Source organism: Loxodonta africana, chromosome X, assembly GCF_030014295.1.
Source record: "Loxodonta africana isolate mLoxAfr1 chromosome X, mLoxAfr1.hap2, whole genome shotgun sequence".
Classification (NCBI taxonomy): domain Eukaryota; kingdom Metazoa; phylum Chordata; class Mammalia; order Proboscidea; family Elephantidae; genus Loxodonta; species Loxodonta africana.
This window is the reverse complement of record NC_087369.1, coordinates 40309016-40332614: the sequence shown is the minus strand read 5'-3', so window position 1 is coordinate 40332614 and position 23599 is coordinate 40309016. Positions and strand designations below refer to the sequence as shown.

General features: G+C 36.9%; 1 protein-coding gene across 1 annotated transcript in view; it reads left to right on the top strand.

Annotated features, from left to right (window-relative positions):
* CFAP47 (cilia and flagella associated protein 47) overlaps positions 1 to 23599 on the top strand; it is a 343468-nt gene that overhangs the window by 108571 nt on the left and 211298 nt on the right. The window contains 4 exon segments of the mRNA XM_064278419.1: positions 3521 to 3742; positions 7259 to 7340; positions 8689 to 8817; positions 20697 to 20889. Of these exon segments, the coding sequence (XP_064134489.1) occupies positions 3521 to 3742; positions 7259 to 7340; positions 8689 to 8817; positions 20697 to 20889 (626 nt within the window).

The following is a 23599-nucleotide window of genomic DNA, read 5'->3' as shown; positions in this document are numbered from 1 at the left end:
TCCAGATTCATCCAAATTGTGGGATGTTTCATGGATTCATCATTGTACTTTATTTTTGCATAGTGTTCCATTGTGTGTATGTATGTGTTTATCTATTCATCTGTTGATGGACATTTAGGTGGTTTCCATCTTTTTGCTATTGTGAATAGTGCTGCAATGAACATGAGTGTGCATATGTCTATTCATGTGATGGCCCTTTTTTCTCCAGGTTGTATTACTAGGAGTGAGATTGCTGGATCACATGGTATTTCTATTTCTAGCTTTTTAAGGAAGCGCCGTATTGTTTTCCAAAGTAATTGTACCATTTTACATTCCCAGCAGCAGTGAATAAGAGTTCCAGCCTCCCCACAACCTCATCAACGTTTGTTATTTTGTGTTGTTTGAATTAGTGCCAGTATTGTCAGGGTGAGATGGTATCTTAATGTAGTTTTGATTTGGATTTCTCTAATGGTTAATGATCAAGAGCATTTGTCATGTTTCTGTTAGCCGCCTGTTTGTCTTCTTTGGGGAAGTACCTGTTCATGTCCTTTGCCCATTTTTTTAATTGAATTATTTATCTTTTTGTTGTTAAAATGTTATGGTATTTTGTAGATTTTAGAGATTAGACCCTTATCGGATATGTTGTAGCCAATTTTTTTTTCCCAGTCTGTAAGTTCTGTTTTTACTCTTTTGGTGAGGTCTTTTGATGAGCATAAGTGTTTAATTTTTAGGAGCTCCCAGTTACCTAGTTTCTTTTCTGGTGTTTAGGAAAGTTTTTCTGTTACACCTTTTCAGTTTTCTGCTTTGGTGTTCTGAAAATTTTACCTATTTTGAGTAAATTTCAGTAATTTATTTTCATTTTGAGGAAAATAATTGATTGAGCCATTTCAGTTATTTTTATTAAAATCATTATTCAACAGTTGTGACTAGGGTTTTTATTATTTTTAATCCCTTTTATGTAGTTGAAGCCTTTGTCTCATTTATTGATTGTTTTTATAGTTTTTTCTTGGTTATGTAAATTAGCAATTTATTTTCATGTCTCATATAAAGAATAAGTTCTTTGATTAATTCATCCATTTCTATGTTTCCTATAGCATTTATTGCTGATTTTTTTCTTTATAATTTACTTAAAAAAAAAACTGTGAATTGGATGCTTAATTATTTTCAGGGCTATAAATCTATCTCTTTATTCCACTTGGGCTACATCCCAGGAGTTTGGAATAACTGCTCTCATTCTTGTTGTTTTTTTAAAAGTTAAAATTTTAGTTTTCATTTTCTATGTGCTTTTTATTATAAGAAAAATTGCTAATTTGTTTTCTGTTATTACATACATATATCATTATTTACTTTCTATTTACATTATTTGTTGGGCATTTGCTTGTGTTATTTTGTTACATTTTTTTCCTTAATATAACTAATGCATAGGTACATATATTTCTAAATTTTGGCAGATATTTCTAGATTGTACATAGGAAGTTGCATCAATACAAAATTGTCTTAAGTCCCATTTTTTAAATATTTCTTGATATTTAGTAGTGTAAGTACTTAACCTTTGTTGTTGTTCTTCAGTCTTTTTAGTGATTTATGCCATTTGCATTTCTATATAAATAATAAAATCAATTTATAAATTTTCCACAAAACAAAATAAGCAAGCAAAACCCTCTGCTGGTATTGTGATTGTGACTGAACTTTAAACCAAAAAAACCCAGACCCGTTGCCGTCAAGTCGATTCCAACTCATAGTGACACTATAGGACAGAGCAGAACTGCCCTGTAGGGTTTCCAAGAAGCTTCTGGTGGATTCGAACCACTGACCTTTTAGTTAGGAGCCGTAGCTCGTAACCACTACGCCGCCAGGGTTTCTGATTGAACTTTAGCTATGATCAATTTAGAAAGAGGTGACATCTTTGCAATGTTGCCTTAGTCAACAGAGCTCATTTCTCCCTTTATTTAGGTCTTTTAAATTTTCTCTGAATTATGATTTATAGTTTTATTTGTGGAATTTTTACACATATTTTGGTAGATTTATCAGTGGGTAACTTAATATTTTTGAAGCTATGGTAAATGGCATTTTTATCTCCATTCTATTTTCTAATATTTTTCTCTCTGCAATATAGAAATAAAGTTGATTATCACTTGTTGACATTTTTCAACTACCTTGTTACGGCAGCGTACAAATTCTAATTCTTTATGTGTCGATTCTTTTGGATTTTCTATAATACATCAACTACAAATAATGGCGGTCCTCCCGACCCCCTTTCCAATCCTTCTATGTATGATTTTCTTTCCTTAATACGCTGGCTAGAATTTCTAGCTAAATATTGAATAGTGGGTATCCTCCACTTAAACTCAGTCTTACAAGCAAAAGCTGTCAATGTTTTACCGTTATGTGTGAGGTTCACTTTATGCTTTTCATAAAAACAAACAAAAACCCAAACCCATTGCCGGGCAAGTTGATTCCAACTCAGAGAGAACTTATAGGACAGAGTAGTACTGCCCCATAGGGTTTCCAAGGGTGAAATCTTTATGGAAGCAGTCTGCTACATATTTCTCCCATGGAGCAGCTGATGGGTTCACACCGTCAACCTTAGGTTGGCAGCTGAGTGCTTTAATCAGTGCACCACCAGGGCTCCTATGCCTTTTTATAGATACCTTTTATTGGGTTATGACATTATCTGTTCATTATGAAAACCTTAATTACCATATACAACAGAATAGAACTGCTCTATAGGGTTTCCAAGGAGCAGCTGGTGGATTCAAACTGCCGACCTTTTGGTTAGCAGCTGAGTGCTTAACAACTGCGCCACCAGGGCTCCAGTAGACTATTCGGTATTGGATAAATTGTAGAGAGCAAGGATAGGTTGAGATTTTTTACTTCATTCAAAAGCTAGCATTTATCATAAACTGGTATGGGAGGTACCAGGGTGTAGAGATTACATTGTCTCATTTAAAGCACAGAGGAATTTATGGAAACAGTAGCTTTCTGGACTTTATCTTTAAAATGAAAATCTTCACTCACAAGGCAAATGAGCAAAATATGCCTTTCTAAGAATTAAAATGCAAAGTCCAAGAAAATGTATGTAAATCTGTCTTGGTATATTCATGTATGATAACTGTTTAAAACCTACCTTGGAAAATAATAGGCATTATTATCTCCAATTTATGAATTGCAAAATTGAGCTCAGTGAGTTTAGGTAAGTTGCCATGTTCACAAAACTGGTAGGAGATGGGTCCAGGATTTAATCCTTGTTCTGATTCTTCAAAGTGCTTACACTTTCCATTAACAAACAAATCTCTCAGGCCTGACAGTTGCAACCCTAGATAGTATGTATGTTTAAAACAAGATGTTGGAAAGCTCTGGGAATATTAAAAAAAAATTCTAATTTTAACTGACATTTGGTAGTTGAATACAGTTCATTTTGTAATTTCATACTTTATTGACTCGGAATAGAATCTTATTTAGTCATTCAACATGTTTTTGTTTTCATAATATAAAATTTTGAGAATGTATTTAATGTTTTTTTTTTTTTTTGGTCCCATAGGGATGTGTGTAAAATACAATTGTACCCATCAAATTCATCATCCAAAAAATTTTGCAGACAGAATGACTTTTCTAAATATAATAAAACTATTTATGATGTGCTGCTCCACTTGAGTGGAAAAATGCCACCTGGAATTAGTTTAAGCCAGTCTTTACCTGTGGATGACACTGCACGACTGAAGCAACTTCATTTGCAACATTCTTCAGTCCTCACCTTTCTCAAGTAAGAGCACTGCTTAGACTAAATTATGTACATTTAGTTCTACTTGTAGTTTCACTTATTTTTATCTTTTAAAACCTCGTATCCTTCTTACATATGCATGGCCATTATGTTGTCTTATTTCATGGAGTTGCATCTAAGAAGGAAAATATTTCAAAGCAACAAACTAAGAAGTGATTCTGGAGCAGAGCCCTGAACTGGGGAGAAGAGCATGGCTCTTTGAATCAAGTAGTCATAGGCTTAAAATCTAGCTCTTTTCTACACTGGAAACCTTACACAAGTTACTTACCCTGTTTAAGCTCTAGTTTCAATATCTGTAAAATTATGGATAATTCCCAGACTTCGTTGATAAAAGAATTACAAATAATAAAATGTGCATTCCATGACACATAGTAAATTATTATTATTATTAATGTAAAAGCAAGAAATTATGGTCTATGGCTTCCATGTGCTAAGATACTTTCTTAAATTATTCCAACATGGTAACCATTAGCGACATGCAGAAAATTGACTCTGGTGACAGCACTATCACTGAACTCGAATGTGTATTAAAAACAATCTCTTCTATTAGAAATGGGCATCTTGTTGAAATACAGAATGCCAGTATTTATCAATTATGATGTCATTTTTATTACATCAAATGGGAATTTTATCTTAACTTTTACAATTTTAAAATGGAATGCATGTGATCTTTTAACACTTTCTACTCTTGGCCCTGGCTGATTGATTTGATAAGGTAAATATCTAATTAAATAAAATAAACATTCTAATGTATTTTTTTATTTTATAAAGTTAGTTGTACTTTTAAATATTAACTGTGAGGAAAAGAAGGATGTTTGGGTACTTATTGTTTGGTCACCACTGAAATAAAATAAATTTTGCGATACCGTCATTAACCTCTATAGGATTTGTGATTGCCTTGTTATTCTTGTAGCATTTTTATTGGCATCAATCCCAGTAGTGTTGACATTAACATGGGTGGTTTCTGTTTTGATGTTTTATGGTATAAGGATGCAGGTATGGAAGAATGATTTTGGCACTAAAGCTAAGATATCCAGGTTTATTTGCTCTTTGATCAGTAAATGCATGCCTTTCAGGATATGTTGGTTTTGATAAAACTCCTTAACATTTACAAAGTGCCGGTATGGTTAATAAAATTGGTTCATTAATCCAAGTTATGTGCATATGCGTCACATGGAAATAAATGTATTAAAATTCAAAATAATAATAAATATTATTTGTTTCCCTGTTAAAATTTGATGACACAGTGAATGAGGATTTTTGTACAAGTGTTATACCTATTCAGTCTACTAAAAAAAAAACAGTGGTTTTCAGAGGTTAAGTTCAGAATTTAATAAGTCATTACATCCAATTTTACTTTTTTTCTACTCAGTGTGAACTTGGGAAAAATGATAAAATAGAAAACTTATATGTACAAGTATAACCAATTCATTTATGAAAGTTAATACTTCCTGAGACATGAAATCTGTTGACAAGACATAGAAGTAAATACTTTCTTATGGACAGATGAAGTTAGGCCTTGAAATAGATTCATAATGAAAATAGTACAACAGGTCTGGATAGTAGTGTCAGACTGTAAAAGACACATACGCATTCTTCATCCTCAGCTTTTACTTTATGCTGGACGCTGTGGAATATTGAGATGATAACATGTGGTTACCCTCCTCAAAACCAGCTGCCATCAAGTCTATTTCTACTCATGGTGACCCTGTGTGTTTCAGAGTAGAACTGTAAACTCCATAACATTTTCATTGGCTGTAATATTTTAGAAGTAGATCACCAGGCTTTTTTCCTGAGGCACCTCTGGGTATATATAAACTGAGAACCTTTCAGTTAGTAGCCAAGTGCTTAACCATTTGCACCACCTAGGAACTCCTTCTGAAGAAGCTCCCACATTAACGGTGCCCTGATAGTTGTCCTTAAATTCTCAGTAGCATTTGATAGATTCGGATTGTTTCCTACTGAAACCCTGGCTTGACTTTGGGTACAATATCTTGATTTTACATCTGTGATGTCAGTCTTTGCTTCCTTCTCCATGAGTTTGTTCCAACTTAATGGGAACATTATCTCATTAAGCTCTTACATAGGCTTTAGGTAGACTATTCCTGCAAAGGAGTGGTGTTACATTAAAATTAGATTTTATTTAAACCTCTAGTAATTCAAATATAATGAGGACTCATAGGCATAATATAGATGTAGATAGAAAATGTATGGAAAACAAAGAGAAAGGGATAATGTTTCACTTCCAAACAAAGGAGCCATATGTAGGCCATAAGATTTCTGCCACTAGCTTGGGCTGATCCAGGGCCTCTTGAAACTCTAGAACTATGTGCACAGCTTCCAACTTAAGTGTTCCTTTCTTCATTTCTTTTTTCTAATTTATTTGTGTTACATTCAAGTTTTGAATATTCAGAATTATCTTAAGAGTCCTTTCTTCTTTTTCTATACTAGTACAAGTTTATATAACAAAAGAGACCACAATTTTTGGATATTCTCTTTGGAAAAATAAGTGATAGATTGCCTTATATTTGGGGTTTTCTACACTCAGGTTGGAAACCCTGGTGACATAGTGGTTAAGTGCTACCATTGCTAACCAAGAGGTCGGCAGTTCGAATCCACCAGGTGCTCCTTGGAAACTCTATGGGGCAGTTCTACTCTGTCCTACAGGATTGCTATGAGTCGGAATCGACTTGATGGCAACGGGTTTTATATTCAGGTAGGAGCCCTAGTGGTGCATGGTTAAAGTGATTGGCTATTAACCAAAAGGTCGGCAGTTCAAACTTAGCAGCCATTCCACGAGACAAAGTTGTGTCAGCCTGCTTCTGTAAAGATCTACAGCCTTGGGACAAAGATGTGTCAGGCTACTTCTGTAAAGATTAACAGCCTTAGAAAACCTATGGGGCAGTTCATCAACTTGATGGCAGTGGGTTTGGGTATACCTTGTTCATGCGTTAGAAGACTTAATATGGTTAAGATATGAATTTTCCCTAAATTGATCTACAGATACGATGTAATCCCAATCAAAGCCCGAGCAGGCTCTTTTTTTTGGTAGAAAGTAATAATCGGATTCTAAACTTCGTATAGAAATGCAAAAGACCTAGACCATCCAAAATAACTTTAAAAACAATTATTTTAGAGCACTTAAGCTACCTGATCTCAAAACTTATTATAAGCTACAGGCACTCCTTGGAAACCCTATGAGGCAGTTCTGCTCTGTCCTATAGGGTCGCTATGAGTTGGAATCAACTCGATGGCAGTAGGTTTGGTTTTTTTGCTGGGTACATCCAGATATAAGTGATGATAGACATTAAATGAATATTGTATAACTAATGAAATTCTCTAAAAGAAACATCATATGCACATTTCATTCATAGAGGAGATTTTTAAAAAGTTAATTATATATTTTAAATTCAAAACATAAAATTCAGTTATTTGAATATAAATTATATATGTATTGTGAACAGAATACTATCATAATTTCATTTTTTTTAATTATAGCAATCAAGGAGCATGCATTGCTCATGTACTGCCAGAATTTCTGTTTGAACCAGAAGATTATACGAAGTGGATTGAAATTACAGTAAGTGAATAGAATTTTTAGGAAAAAATTCTGCACAATTATTATTAAATTTAGTGGTAGTCAACCTTTGTTAGAACATTCTAATTTAGAGCCCTTGATTTTTGTAATGATAAAAGACTTAAGCCTCTCTGGACAGCACACATTTTTCTCTCTTTGTTTATAAATACTTTGGAGTTTTTATGCAAGTATGATTACATGACCTTCTTAAATGTATAAGAAATTGCCTCTATTGGAGATTACGAAATGAAGAATGGTATGTACTTATGTAATTTTTTTCTTAAAATAAATGTTTAGAATATATGTCGTCCAAAGAAAATACTATCTTAATTTCACTACTACTTGCCATTTCAATTCTTCAGTTTTAGGGGAGAATAGAGAGAAATTACACAAGAAATGCATAGTGTTTCCTCCAAGTATACCATTCATTTTATGAAAACCTATTGATAAGGGGAATTGTTTTTGAGAAGCCTATAGGCTTTGAGGCAACTCTGCTTCAATTGTTACTAAGTTTATCATGTGCCATGAGTAGGAGTGCCACATGCAGTGGTGTCGCTAGGGGGGATACTGTCAGAGGGGGTGATACCAAAATGACCCCAGGGTCCATGATGGTGACAGCAGTGGTAGTGGTGGGGGCCAGCCATGCCAGAGTAGGGGCCGCCAAGGCAGTGACGTCACTGGGGTTGGTGTCACCTGTCACCCAGTGTGGTAGCGCGTCACCCACCCATCACCCACCAGTCAGGGTGAGGGTGGCCAAGCTGCGGCACCTGCCATTGGACGGAGGGGAGGGTCTCCGCCTTGGCCGATGGGAGAGTGGGGCAGCTGGGGGGAGCCACAAGGGCAGGCCAGGAAGGATGGGGTCGGGCCACTCAGCCCACCAGTGGGGATTTGCCAGTGAGCCCCACCCACCCTGAGAAAGCTGGTGGGTCATACCATGATTTACTGCACTGAGTGACATGAGCCCTAGTGATGCCGCTGGCCCAGTGCCTATTGTTGGTGCTATGGTTAGTTCCTATGAACCAATCCAAAGGGTGGGGCTCTGTCTAGGGTCAGAGTTCAGAAGAACTTTGTATCTGCTTCTGCCACTCTGCCACAGAGTGAGCTGGTAGATACAGTGAAAGAATTAATTTATGACCTCAGTAAAGGACTCTGTGCTCCACAAATTTATCTATACTGATGACTCCTAGTACTGGCAACATAGAAAATTAGAGCTTTGGAGAAATGTATAAAAAAGGCATGCAAGGGTTTTATAATAAGAAAAAAAACAAAAAATGTATTAACTAAATAGTTAAATTTTAGACTTATGTTTGACTTGCATTTTAACTAATGTTATAACATTTATTTCTTAAAGTCTTCCAGTGATACCATGCCTGCGAATTCTCGTACACCTGAGGATAAGAATCCTCTTATTATAGATATGGATGAATTTGAAGCCTTGAGTACACGGGCATGGACAGATGTACTCCTTCAGACATACAAGGTAACCTTTCCACTCTTCTTTATATATTTTATTTTCCTCTTTTTCATTGTTGTTGATTTTGTATTTGTTGAGTCTTTATGTTTTTCTTATTTTTTTATTTTGATGTGTAGGATTGTTAGTTTCCTTTGTGTTTACCTTAATATTTACCCCTATTTTTCTAAGTTTAAACCAATCTTTTATTTCTTTATATCACCTTGACTTCCTCTCTGTATGAAAGATCTATGACTACATTTTTTAGCCCCTCTTTTTTGTTTTAATATTGTCATCTTTTACATAATGAGGTCTCTGTTGCCCTGTTTTGAGCATTTTAGTTTTGATTTTTTTTGTGTGATTTCCCTATCTGGGTTGATATCTGGTTGCTCTGTCCTGTGTTCTACTTTTGGGTTGTTATCTGATGTTATTGACTTTCTAACCAGAGAACTCCCTTTAGTATTTCTTATAATTTTGGTTTAGTTTTTGAAAATTCCCTAAACTTCTGTTTGTCTGGAAATGTCCTAATGTTGCCATCATATTTGAAAGAGACAGTTCTGCTGAATATATAATTCTTGGCTGGCAATTTTTTTTCCTTCAAGGTGCTATATATGTCATCCCATTGCCTTGCCTGCATGGTTTCTGCTGAGTAGTCCGAGCTTAGTCCTATTGACTCCCTTTTGTAGGTGACTTTTCATTTATCCCTTGCTCCTCTTAAAATTCTCCCTTTATCTTTGGTTTTGGCAAGTTTGATGACAATACGTCTTGGTGACTTTCTTTTGGAATCTACCTTGTGTGGGGTTTGATGAGCTTGGATAGATATCTTCTCATCTTTTGAAATATCAGAGAAGTTTTCTGCCAACAAATCTTCAGCAATTCTCTGCATTTTCTGTTATCTGCCCCCGGTTCTGGTACTCCAGTCGCTCATAGGTTATTCCTCTTGATAGAGTCTCGTGTAATTCTTAGGGTTTCTTCATTTTTTTGAATTCTTTTATCTGATTTTTCCTCAAATATGTTGGTGCCGGAAACCCTGGTGGCATAGTGGTTAAGTACTACAGCTGCTAACTAAAGGGTCAGCAGTTCGGATCCGCCAGGTGCTCCTTGGAAACTCTATGGGACAGTTCTACTCTGTCCTGTAGGGGCGCTATGAGTCGGAATCGACTCGACGGCACTGGGTTTGTTTCTGGGTGTGTTGGTGCCAAGTGCTTTATCTTCAGTCGCACTAATTCTGACTTCCAGTGCCTCAACTCTGCTCTTATGGCTTTCTATTGAATTGTGTAATTCTGAAATTTTATTGTCAGTCTTCTGAATTTGTTTGTTTTCTCTCTATGGATTCTTGCAGCCTGTTAAATTTGTCATTATGTTCTTGTCTAACCTGCTTAAGTTCCTCTAATGCTTTGTCTGTGCGTTCCTTGGATTGTTCTCCATTTTGCTTGATCTCCTTCCTGATCTCTTGAAGAGTTCTGTATATTAATCTTTTGTATTCTACATCTGGTAATTCCAGGAAATTCTCGTCATCTGGAAGATTTCTTGATTCTTTGCTTTGGGAGCTTGCTGAAGCCATTGTGGTCTGCTTCTTTATGTGATTTGATATTGACTGTTGTCTCCGAGCCATCAATAAGTTACTGTATTTATTTATTTTATGTTTGCTTACTGTGTCCTAGTTTCTTGTTTTGTTTTGATATACCCAAATAGGCTGCTCAAGTGATCTCGTTTTAATACTGATGTATTTGAAGCTCTCGTGTCCTGTCACCAGGTGGTTAGAGCTGTTAGTAGGTATGTGAGCCCAGGAGTTCGTTCACTTTTCTTGCATGGATTCAGCTCAGGTGTCCAGATAGTCAGTCACCAAGCATGTGGTGCAAGCTCTCACCTGCAGTCCCAGACAAGCAGGGGTGATTGGTGTAGGCACGGATATCTGGGTGCAGTAGGGGGTCATGTGCTGAGCAAGCCAGGGGGCTGACAGCTGCCCCTAAGTGTCTGGGAAGAAAGCGTTTCCCTGTTCCCTAGAGCATGTACGTGGGTAGGTTTTGCAGCCAGACTGTGGGCACCCAGTGTTGTTGGCTGTAAGGACTGGGAGGCGCCACTTATTCTTGGACCCCTGTCACAGGTGGCTAGGTGTCATGGGTGGAGCCACCAGTCCTCAGACCTGATGTGGGTAGGTAAGAACCCTGCTTAATAGGTAGAGCAGTGTCAAATAACACGAACTTGCCTCTCCACCATGTAGCTGAAACAGTTGAAGTTAAACTTCTCTTGTACTGTGCTAATGACGGCCTATGCTGTTGAAACGGGCCCACATAGGTCTAGGCAGGGGTGAAAGGTGTTCAAAGTCCATGGACCCCTTATGCCCATGCCTAGGCAAAGGAGCAGTTTCTGCCCTGAGTTCCCAGTTTAGGGGAACCAGCAGAGTATTTTTTCACTATCTGTTAATTTGTTCCCTCTCCAAGGCCATTAAGTCTGGTCTTTTTATGAGAATTTGAAGTCTGCATCTCACTGCTATCCTGCTCCCTCAGGGGTTCTCCTTTCAAAGAACCGACTTTTGGTCTTAGTGATTCTTTCTATGGTTTTTCTGTTCTCTTTTTCTTTATTTCTACTCTAATCTTTATTATTTCCTTTCATCTGGTACCTGTGGGCTTCTTTGGCTGTTCTCTTTCTATTTGTTCAAGTTGTAGGGATAACATTTTGATTTGGGCCCATTCTTCTTTTTTGATATGTGCTTTTATTGCTATAAATTGACTGTTGAGCACTGTCTTTGCTGTGTTCCAAAGGTTTTGGTATAATATGTTTTCATTCTCATTCGATTCGAGTAATTTTTTGATCCCCTCTTTGATTCTTCTATTACTCAGTTGTTCTTAAGCAATGTATTGTTCAGTTTACATGTGTTTGATTTTTTTTTCTTCCTCTTTCTGTTTTTGATATATACTTTTATGGCATTGTTATCAGAGAGAATGCTTTGTATTATTTTGATATTTTGGATTTTATTGAGGGGTTTTTTGTGGCATAAAATGTGGTCTATTTGCCAGTCTAGCCAATGGTTTGTCTATTTTATTGACACTTTCAAAGAACCAATTTCTGGTTTTATTAATTCTTTGAATTGTTTTTCTATTTTAAATTGTGTTTATTTCTCCCCTGATTTTTATATTTCTTTTTTCCTGGTAGCTTTTGGCTTCTTTTTCTCTTCCTTTTCCATTTGTTCAAGTTGTCAGTTTAAGTTATGATTTTAGATTTTTCCTCTTTTAAACTGTGGGCATTTATTTTTATAAATTTCCCTCTGAGTACTGTTTATACTGCATCCCCCAAATTTTGATATGCTGTGTTTCCATTTTTATTTGATTCTAGGAATTTTTTTTAATTTCAGTTTTGATTTCTTCAAGGAACCAATAGTTGTTTTTTTTTTAAGTAGTAATAAAAAAAATTTTTTTTATTGTGTTATTTGTCGTTGTTGCTACGTGCCATCAAGTCAGTTCTGACTTATAGCAACCCTACGTACAATAGACTGAAACACTGTCCAGTTCTCCACCATCTTCACAATCATTGTTATGCTTGAGCCCATTGTTGCAGCCACTGTGTCAGTCCACCTCATTGAGGGTCTTCCTCTTTTCCACTGATGCTCTGCCTTACTAAGCATGAGTCCTTCTCTAGGGACTGATCGCTCCTAACAACATGTCCAAAGTGTGAGAGACATAGTCTCACCGTCCTTGCTTTTAAGCAACATTATGGGTATACTTCTCCTAAGACAGATTTGTTCTTCTTTTGGCACTTCATGATATATTCAGTATTCTTTGCCAACACCTCAATTTAAAGGCATCATTTCTCCTTCAGTCTTCCTTATTCATCATCCAGCTTTCACATGCATATGAGGTAACTGAAAATACCATGGCTTGAGTCAAGAGCACCTTAGTCTTCAAGGTGATATATTTGCTTTTCAACACTTTAAAGAGGTCTTTTGCAGCAGACTTGCCTAAAGCAATGCACATTTTGATTTCTTGACTGCTGCTTCCATGGGTGTTGATTGTGAATCCAAGTATTCCCCTTACCTTACTGCCCTTGCAGTTCTTCCCGGTACTAACTAGTGACCATTTGTCTCAGCCTCAGTGAGATTCAACAACACTGTCATGCAGTGCCATGATCTCCCTTCGCCCCATCCCAAGCACGTGGCCTGCAAACTCCCATGGCCAATTTGTGCCACCTTAAAAAAAATTCAGGCTAGAGTTTCTTCAAATTAGCTCCTTTTCTGTGTTCTCTATTTGGGGTGTTACCTAGCCCCATCCCAAAATGGCTGCAATGAGTGAATACTCACGATGTTAGTGAATAGCATCTCTCAGCTTCTGTGCTGACCCCATTCCTCCTTTCCCCTGCTTCCAGATTCACCCTGACCCTCCAATATCTCAGCTACTGTCCAGAGTTCTGAGACTTCAGTCTGTGTTTGTTTTCATTTGCTGTTCGGTGTTAGTTGCTGGAAGAGTCAATGGGAGCATCCATTCACTTCATCATCTTATTCCACCTTTGTTTCATTTATTTTCAGATCCAAATGCATAACTTGATAGCTTGTCAAAAAGGTGTGATATATGTATGTATATAAAAAAAAATACAAAACCAAACCCACTGCTGTTGAGTCAATTTTGACTCATAGTGACTCTATAGGACAGGGTAGAACTGCCCCATAGAGTTTCCAAGGAGCACCTGGTAGATTCAAACTGCTGACTTTTTGGTTAGCAGCCATGGCTCTTAACCACTATGCAACCAGGGTTTCCATATATATGTGTGTATGTGTCTGTGTGTGTGTGTATATATACACACACACATAGCTTATATATTATATATATAAAAAATATATATGATACCTAATATATATATACACACACACATATATATACATACATACATTTATATATATACACACACATACATACATATATAAATACATATATATGTACATATAAATACATACATATATACACATACATACATATATAGATATAAAAAGAAAAATTCTTTTTATATAAAAACACATTGTCTTCAAGTCAATTCTGACTCATAGAGACCCTACAGGACAGAGTAGAACTGCCCCACAGGAGTGCCTGGTGGATTCAAACTGCTGATCTTTTAGTTACCAGCTGTAGCACTTAACCACTAGGCCACCAGGCTTTCCATATATATATATAAGTGTGTATATGTATATATGTTGTTCTTGTTGTTAGGTGCCGTCAAGTCAGTTCCGACTCATAGCGACCCTATGCTCAACACAACGAAAACACTGCCCGGTCCTGACCCATCCTTAAAATCGTTGTAAAGCTTGAGCTCATTGTTGCGTTGCAGCCACTGTGTCGATCCACTTCGTTGAGGGTCTTCCTCTTTTCCGCTGACCCTGTACTCTGCCAAGCATGATGTCCTTCTCCAGGGACTGATCCCTCCTGACAACAAGTCCAAAGTATATAAGACACAGTCTCGCCCTCCTTGCTTCTAAGGAGCATTCTGGTTGTACTTCTTCTAAGACAGATTTGTTCGTTCTTTTGGCAGTCCAGGGTGTATTCAATATTCCTCACCAACACCACAATTCAAAGGCGACGATTCTCCTTTGGTCTTCCTTATTCATCGTACAGCTTTCACATGCATAAGATGCGATTGAAAATACCATGGCGTGGGTCAGTTGCACCTTAGTGTTCAGGATGACATCTTTGCTCTTCAACACTTTAAAGAGGTCCCTTCACTACATGATGGTTAAAGGGACAATTTACCAGGAAGATATAACCATATTAAATATTTATGTACCCAGTGACAGGGCTGCAAGATACATAAAACAAACTTTAACAGAACTGAAAAGTGAGATAGACACCTCCACAATTATAGTAGGAGACTTCAACACACCACTTTCGGAGAAGGATAGGACTTCCAATAAGAAGCGCAATAGAGACACGGAAGACCTAATTGCTACAATCAACCAACTTGACCTCATAGACCTATACAGAACTCTCCACCCAACAGCTGCAAAGTATACTTTTTTTCCCAGTGCACATGGAACATTCTCTAGAATAGATCACATATTAGGTCATAAAACAAACCTTTGCAGAATCTAAAACACTGAAATATTACAAACCATCTTCTCAGACCCTAAGGCCATAAAAGTGGAAATCAATAACAGAAAAATTAGGGAAAAGAAATACTCAGAAACTGAACAATATCCTGTTCAAAAAAGACTGGGTTATAGAAGACATTAAGGAGGGAATAAAGAAATTCATAGAATGCAATGAGAATGAAAACACTTCGTATCAACACCTCTGGGACACAGCAAAAGCAGTGCTCAGAGGTCAATTTATATTGATAAACGCACACATACATAAAGAAGAAAGAGCCAAAATCAGAAAACTGTCCTTACAACTTGAACAAATAGAAAGCGAGCAACAAAAGAATCCATCAGGTACCGGAAGAAAACAAATAATAAAAATCAGAGCTGAACTAAATGAATTAGAGAACAGAAAAACAATTGAAAGAATTAACAAAGCCAAAAGCTGGTTCTTTGAAAAAATTAACAAAATTGATAAACCATTGGCCAGACTGACTAAAGAAATACACGAAAGGAAACAAATAACCCGAATAAGAAACGAGATGGGCCATATGACAACAGACCCAACTGAAATTAAAACAATCATATCAGATTATTACGAAAAATTGTACTCAACAAAATTGCAAACCTAGAAGAAATGGATGAATTCCTAGAAAAACACTACCTACCTAAACTAACACAATCAGAAGTAGAACAACTAAATAGACCCATAACAAAAAAAGAGATTGAAACGGTAATCAAAAAACTCCCAACAAAAAAAAGCCCTGGCCCAGATGGCTTCACTGCAGAGTTCTACCAAACTTTCAGAGAAGAGTTAACACCATACTACTAAAGGTATTTCAAAGCATAAAAAATGATGGAATACTCCCTAACTCATTCTATGAAGCCAGCATATCTCTTATACCAAAACCAGGTAAAGACACCACAAAAAAAGAAAATTACAGACCTATATCCTGCATGAACATAGATGCAAAAATCCTCAACAAAATTCTAGCCAGTAGAACTCAACAACATATCAAAAAAATAATCCACCACAACCAAGTGGGATTTATACCAGGTATGCAAGGTTTTTTTTTTTTTTTTGCAAGGTTAGTTTAATATTAGAAAAACCATTAATGTAATCCACCATATAAATAAAACAAAAGACAAAAACCACATGATCTTATCAATTGATGCAGAAAAGGCATTTGAAAAAGTCCAACACCCATTCATGATAAAAACTCTGAGCAAAATAGGAATTGAAGGGAAATTCCTCAACATAATAAAGGGCATTTTTATACAAAGCCAATAGCCAACATCATTCTAAATGGAGAGAGCCTGAAAGCATTTCCCTTGAGAACAGGAACCAGACAAGGATGCCCTTTATCACTGCTCTTATTCAACATTGTGCTAGAGGTCCTAGCCAGAGCAATTAGGCTAGACAAAGAAATAAAGGGCATCCGGATTGGCAAGGAAGAAGTAAAATTATCTCTATTTGCAGATGACATGATCTTATATACAGAAAACCCTAAGGAATCCTCCAGAAAACTATTAAACTAATAGAAGAGTTTGGCAGAGTCTCAGGTTACAAGATAAACATACAAAAATCACTTGGATTCCTCTACATCAACAAAAAGAACATCGAAGAGGAAATCACCAAATCAATACCATTCACAGTAGCCCCCAAGAAGATAAAATACTTAGGAATAAATCTTACCAAAGATGTAAAAAACCTATAGAAACTACAAAGTACTAGTGCAAGAAGCTAAAAGGGACCTACGTAAATGGAAAAACATACCTTGCTCATGGATAGGAAGAATTAACATAGTAAAAATGTCTATTCTACCAAAAGCCATCTATACATATAATGCACTTCCGATCCAAAATCCAATGACATTTTTTAATGTGATGGAGAAACAAATCACCAACTTCATATGGAAGGGAAAGAAGCCCCGGATAAGCAAAGCATTACTGAAAAAGAAGAAGAAAGTGGGAGGCCTCACTCTACCTGATTTTAGAACATATTATACACCACAGTAGTCAAAACAGCCTGGTACTGGTACAACAACAGCACATAGACCAATGGAACAGAATTGAGAACCCAGATATAAATCCATCCACATATATATGAGCAGCTGATACTTAACAAAGGCCCAGTGTCAGTTAATTGGGGAAAAGATAGTCTTTTTAACAAATGGTGCTGGCATAACTGGATATCCATTTGCAAAAAAATGAAACAGGACCCATGCCTCACACCATGCACAAGAACTAACTCCAAGTGGATCAAAGACCTAAACGTAAAGACTAAAACGATAAAGATCATGGAAGAAAAAATAGGGACAACGTTAGAAGCCCTAATACAAGGCATAAACAGAATACAAAACATTACCAAAAATGACAAAGAAAAACCAGATAACTGGGAGCTCCTAAAAATCAAACACGTATCCTCATCTAAAGACTTCAGCGAAAGAGTAAAAAGACCACCTACAGATTGGGAAAAAATTTTCAGCTATGACATCTCTGACCAGCGCCTGATCTCTAAAATGATCTCTAAAATGCTTCTGTTAAAACTCAACTACAAAAAGACAAACAACCGAATCAAAAATTGGGCAAAGGATATGAACACGCACTTCTCTAAAGAAGATATTCAGGCAGCTAACAGATACATGAGAAAATGCTCTTGATCATTAGCCATTAGAGAAATGCAAATTAAAACTACAATGAGATTCCATCTTCAACAAGGCTGGCATTAATCCAAAAAACACAAAATAATAAATGTTGGAGAGGCTGCGGAGAGATTGGAGCTCTTATACACTGCTGGTGAGAATGTAAAATGGTACAACCACTTTGGGAAGCTATCTGGTGTTTTCTTAAAAAGTTAGAAATAGAACTACCATACAACCCAGAAATCCCACTCCTCGGAATATACCCTAGAGAAATAAGAGCCTTTACAGGAACAGATATATGCACACCCATGTTTATTGCAGCTCTGTTTACAATAACAAAAAGCTGGAAGCAACCAAAGTGTCCATCAACGGATGAATGGTTAAATAAATTGTGGTATATTCACACAATGGAATACTACGCATCGATAAAGAACAGTGACGAATGTGTGAAACATTTCATAACATGGAGGAACCTGGAAGGCATTATGCTGAGTACAATTAATCAGATGCAAAAGGACAAATATTGTATAAGACCACTATTATAAGATCTTGAGAAATAGTATAAACTGAGAAGAACACATTCTTTTGTGGTTATGAGAGGGAGGAGGGAGGGAGAGTGGGAGAGGGTTATTTACTGATTAGATAGTAGATAAGAACTACTTTAGGTGAAGGGAAGGACAATACTCAATACAGGGAAGGTCAGCTCAACTGGACTGGACCAAAAGCAAAGAAGTTTCCTGAATAAACTGAATGCTTCAAAGGTCAGCGGAGCAAGGGCGGGGGTTTGGGGACTATGGCTTAAGAGGATCGAAATAAATTCTATTAAGAATAGAATAAAATAAATTCTATTAAGAATAGAATAAAATAAATTCTATTAAGAATAGAATAAAATAAATTCTATTAAGAATAGAATAAAATAAATTCTATTAAGAATAGAATAAAATAAATTCTATTAAGAATAGAATAAAATAAATTCTATTAAGAATAGAATAAAATAAATTCTATTAAGAATAGAATAAAATAAATTCTATTAAGAATAGAATAAAATAAATTCTATTAAGAATAGAATAAAATAAATTCTATTAAGAATAGAATAAAATAAATTCTATTAAGAAAACATTCTGCATCCCACTTTGAAGTGTGGCATCTGGGGTCTTAAATGCTAACAAGCAGCCATCTAAGATGCATCAATTGGTCTCAACCCACCTGAATCAAAGGAGAATGAAGAACATCAAGCTCACACGATAACTATGAGCCCAAGAGACAGAAAGGGCCACATGAACTAGAGACTTACATCATCCTGAGACCAGAAGAACTAGATGGTGCCCGGCCACAACTGATGACTGCCCTGACAGGGAGCACAACAGAGAACCCCTGAGGGAGCAGCAGAACAGTGGGATGCAGACCCCAAATTCTCATAAAAAGACCAGACTTAATGGTCTGGCTGAGACTAGAGGAATCCCGGCGGTCATGGTCCCCAAACCTTCTGTTGGCCCAGGACAGGAACCATTCCCGAAGGCAACTCATCAGACATGGAAGGGACTGGACAATGGGTAGGAGAGAGATGCTGATGAAGAGTGAGCTACTTGTATCAGGTGGACACTTGAGACTGTGTTGGCATCTCCTGTCTGGAGGGGAGATGGGAGGGTAGAGAGGGTTAGAAACTGGCAAAATGGTCACGAAAGGAGAGACTGGAAGGAGGGAGCGGGCTGACTCATTAGGGGGAGAGTAAATGGGAGTATGTAGTAAGGTGTATAGAAGTTTATACGTGAGAGAGTGACTTGATTTGTAAACTTTCACTTAAAGCACAATAAAAATTATTAAAAAATTTTTTTGAAAGAAATAAACAAATGAATCCAAAAAAAAAAAAAAAAAAGAGGCCCTTTGCAGCAGATTTACCCAATGCAATGCGTCCTTTGATCTCTTGACTGTGGCTTCCATGGCTGTTGATTGTGGATCCAAGTAAAATGAAACCCTTGACAACTTCAATCTTTTCTCCATTTATCATGATGTTGCTCATTGGTCCAGTTGTGAGGATTTTTGTTTTCTTTATGTTGAGGTGCAATCCATACCGAAGGCTGTGGTCTTTGATCTTCATCAGTAAGTGTTTCAAGTCCTCTTCACTTTCAGCAAGCAAGGTTGTGTCATCTGCATATTGCAGGTTGTTAATGAGTCTTCCTCCAGTCCTGATGCCCCATTCTTCTTCATATAGTCCACCTTCTCGGATTATTTGCTCAGCATACAGATTGAATAGGTATGGTGAAAGGATGCAACCCTGACACACACCTTTCCTGACTAAACCAATCAGTATTCCCTTGTTCTGTCCGAACAACTGCCTCTTGATCTATGTAAAGGTTCGTCATAAGCACAATTAAGTGTTCTGGAATTTGATATAAATAAATATATCAAATTTTGCCAAGTTACAAAATTCTCTACATTTTTGTCATCCTAAATAAAGACCTCTTTAAGAAATATTAATGTTTCTAATAATTTTTGGCTTGATACCTTATTACTTTGAGTTTTAAAATTTTACTTCCACAAACTGCATTAACTGACAATGAAATAAGAAGGTAATATCCTAATTCTTATGTTTTAAATGAATTGGCATCTAATAGACCTGTCCGCATATGCAGCTATTATTTTTTTAATTGGGCAATAAGCCCCTCAGTATGAGTCAACATTGACTCGATGGCAACAGGCCTGACTTTTTTTTTAGTGTTGTAAATGACATAAGGTCTCTGAGTGGCACAAACAGTTAGGCATTAGACTGCTAACCTATAAGTTGACAGTTCAAACCCACCCAGCAGTACATGGAAGAAAGACCTGGTGATCAGCATCCATAAAGATTACAGCCCAGAGAACCCTATGGAGCAGTTGTACTCTGTAACACATGGGTCACCATGAGTCAGAATCCACTCAATAGCAACAACTTTTTTTTGCTTTTCTTTCTTTCTGTAAATTATATAATAGTGCCTTATAAATAGACTAAATGTAAAAGCAAAAATTCTGGATTTTAAAATGAGCGTTAAGGGGTCATCTTATCTGTTCTTATAGTTCCTGAGTGGATTCTTGTAATCAGAAAATATTGGTGTCTTCATTTATTTATCCAGCTTTCATATTTTTCAATTACTCTTCAAATATTAATTTGTTATTTTGTCATTCAGGTCTAGTAAAATCTCTGTTTCTCTCTCTTTCAATTTCAGGTGTTGGTTTTATCCCGGGTTGCACCATATTGTGGCAATAATGTACCTCCCTTACGTGTACAGAATACACCAAAAATCAATCCTTCTTTTGCATCTAGCAACATATATTCTACTTCTGAAAGGATTCTGCTCAGTTGGATGAACACAAATTATGAGAATACCCGACATATTATATGGAAAAACTGTCGCATGGGTGAGAGGTTATTTTTTTTATTTTAATAAATCATTAAGAATGGTAGTATGACAATACAGAAGGAGTCATGGGACAGTACTCAAAATCCATAGATTCTACACCTAACTCCAGCAATTGTTCTCTGTTCTGGAAAAAGAAACTCGCTCCCTTAACATCTTCAAGATCAGTTTATCAAGAGTACATGATAAATAGCATGTGGATATGCTCTAGAGTTGAAAGATAGCCTTAATATCATTGGTGGCATTTTCAACTGTATAAATTACTAGTTTAGATAACCGTTCTGAAACCTTGGAAACTTGGTGGCGTAGTGGTTAGGAGTTTGGCTGCTAACCAAAAAGTCTGCAGTTCAAATCCACCAAGCGCCTCCTTGGAAACCCTATAGGGCAGTTCTACTCTGTTCTAAAAAGTCACTGTGAGTCGGACTCGATTAGACAGCAACGGGTTTAGTTTTGGTTTGGTTCAAACTTTCTGTACTTAATTATTCGAGATCAAGTTGAAACTTGACTAAAATGTATCCTATATGTGCTTATGAAATTTTTTTGGGGGGAGGCATGTTATGTTAGGTCCATACACTAAGAAAAATAAGTGACCACAGGTAGACCAGCTCCAGTATTTAAGTAACTCTGCCTTATTCTTCCCTTGAGGGATGAGACTCTACCCTAAGAACCTTGAATTTTTTTTTGAGAATAGTTTCAATTTGCAAATGCAGCTGTGTATATTTTCTTCCTTGTAAGCATTGAGTGTAGTGACAAGAAGGACTGTGTGTATGTTGGTTATTCCTTTAGCTTTAATCAAAAGTCCCTCTTCTAAGTACAAGGAAACCTGGTGGCACACCAGTTCAGCGCTCATCTGCTAACTGGAAGGGTGGTGGTGCGAACCCACACAGTGGCTCTGTGAGAGAAAGACCTGGTGATCTGCTCCTGTAAAGATTACCGAAAACCATGTGGGGCAGTTCTACTCTGTCATGTGGGATGGGTATGAGTTGAAAGTGACTTAACAGCACATAGCGACAACTTCTAAGGACATACAAGTCTGTTGTGTTCAGATTAGATTTTGTTTTAACGTATAATAATTAGGTTTTTTGTTTTTTACACCTAACCCTAAGTTTAATACAAACTATAGAAGTACAGGGAAGTTGATGGTGCAATTTAAAATGATAATTTGAATTACAGCTGCTCCTAACTTGAAGCCATCACTTTAGAAAACATAGTGGAATACAGATTAAAAGAGATATATTGACATATTTGTATTTGAGATCAGTAAACATAGAGTATTCGATTACCTTGTAATTAGTAATGATAATATCAAACATAATTTGACTTGAAACAACAATTTAATAAGAATCATATTCGTAAAAATGTATTTGGCCCATTCAAGTACATAGATAGCAAGGTGTGACTATATAGTAAATAACGTGGCCTACACAAATACACATAAAACTAGTTTGATTACTGTGGAGTCACACTTTAATCAGAGCGTTATGAAATATGTACATATAAATTAATGTATTCATTGGTTATAAAATTATTACAGTTATATTTTACCAGTAGGATGGTCTGTGCAAGTTAATCTCAAAGAGTTGGCTGCATTTTTTAGGATAATGCATTATAAGCACTGGCCTCTTAGCTGTTTTTTAACAAGCTGAGCCCCTCAGCCTTTGTAAAGCTTTTGCACTTCCTATCCCCTCTGTTGTTGTGTGCCATCAAGGCTATTCTGACTCATAGTAACTCTGTGGGACAGAGTAACTGCCCCATAGGGTTTTCAAGGTCATAATCTTTATGGAAGCAGACTGCCACATCTTTCTTGCACGCAGCAGTTGGTAGGTTCAAACTGCCAACCTTTCAGTTAGCAACGGAGAGCTTCACCATTTTGCCACCAGGGCTCCTTCCTATTCTCCTGGCCAGAAGCATTATTACTTCCGGTATCTTCATGGTTCTGTTTCTCACTTCATTCAGGTCCCCTCTCAAATGTCACCTTATCTGAGAAGCTTTCCCAATACCTTCTCTAAAATAGCATGCCTTCAATCTTTTTCTTTTCTGCTCTAGTTTTTTTCCATAGTACTTTTTTTTTTTGCATTTTTTTAATATTATTAATTTTTATTGTGCTTTAAGTGAATTTTTTTAAGTGAATGTTTACAAATCAAGTCAGTCTCTCACACAAAAATTTATATACACCTTGCTATATACTCGTAATTGCTCCCCCCAAAATGAGATAGCACACTCCTTCCCTCCACTCTCTATTTTCCTGTCCATTAGGTCAGCTTCTGGTCCCCTCTGCCCTCTCATCTGCCCTCTAGACAGGAGATGCCAGCGTAGTCTCATGTGCCTACTTGATCCAAGAAACTCACTCCTCACCGGTTATCATTTTCTACCTTATATTCCAGTCCAACCCCTGTCTGAAGAGTTGGCTTTGGGAATGGTTCCTGTCTTGGACTAACAGAAGGTCTGGGGACAGTGACCTCCAGGGTCCTTCCAGTCTCACTCAGACCATTAAGTCTGGTCTTTTTATGAGAATTTGGGGTCTGTATCCCACTGTTCTGCTTCCTCAGGGGTTCTCTGTTGTGTTCCCTGTCAGGGCAGTCATCAATTGTAGCTGGGCACCATCTAGCTCTTCTGGTCTCAGGCTGATGTAGTCTCTGGTTTATGTGGCCCTTTCTGTCTCTTGGGCTCGTAGTTACCTTGTGTCCTTGGTGTTCTTCATTTTCCTTTGG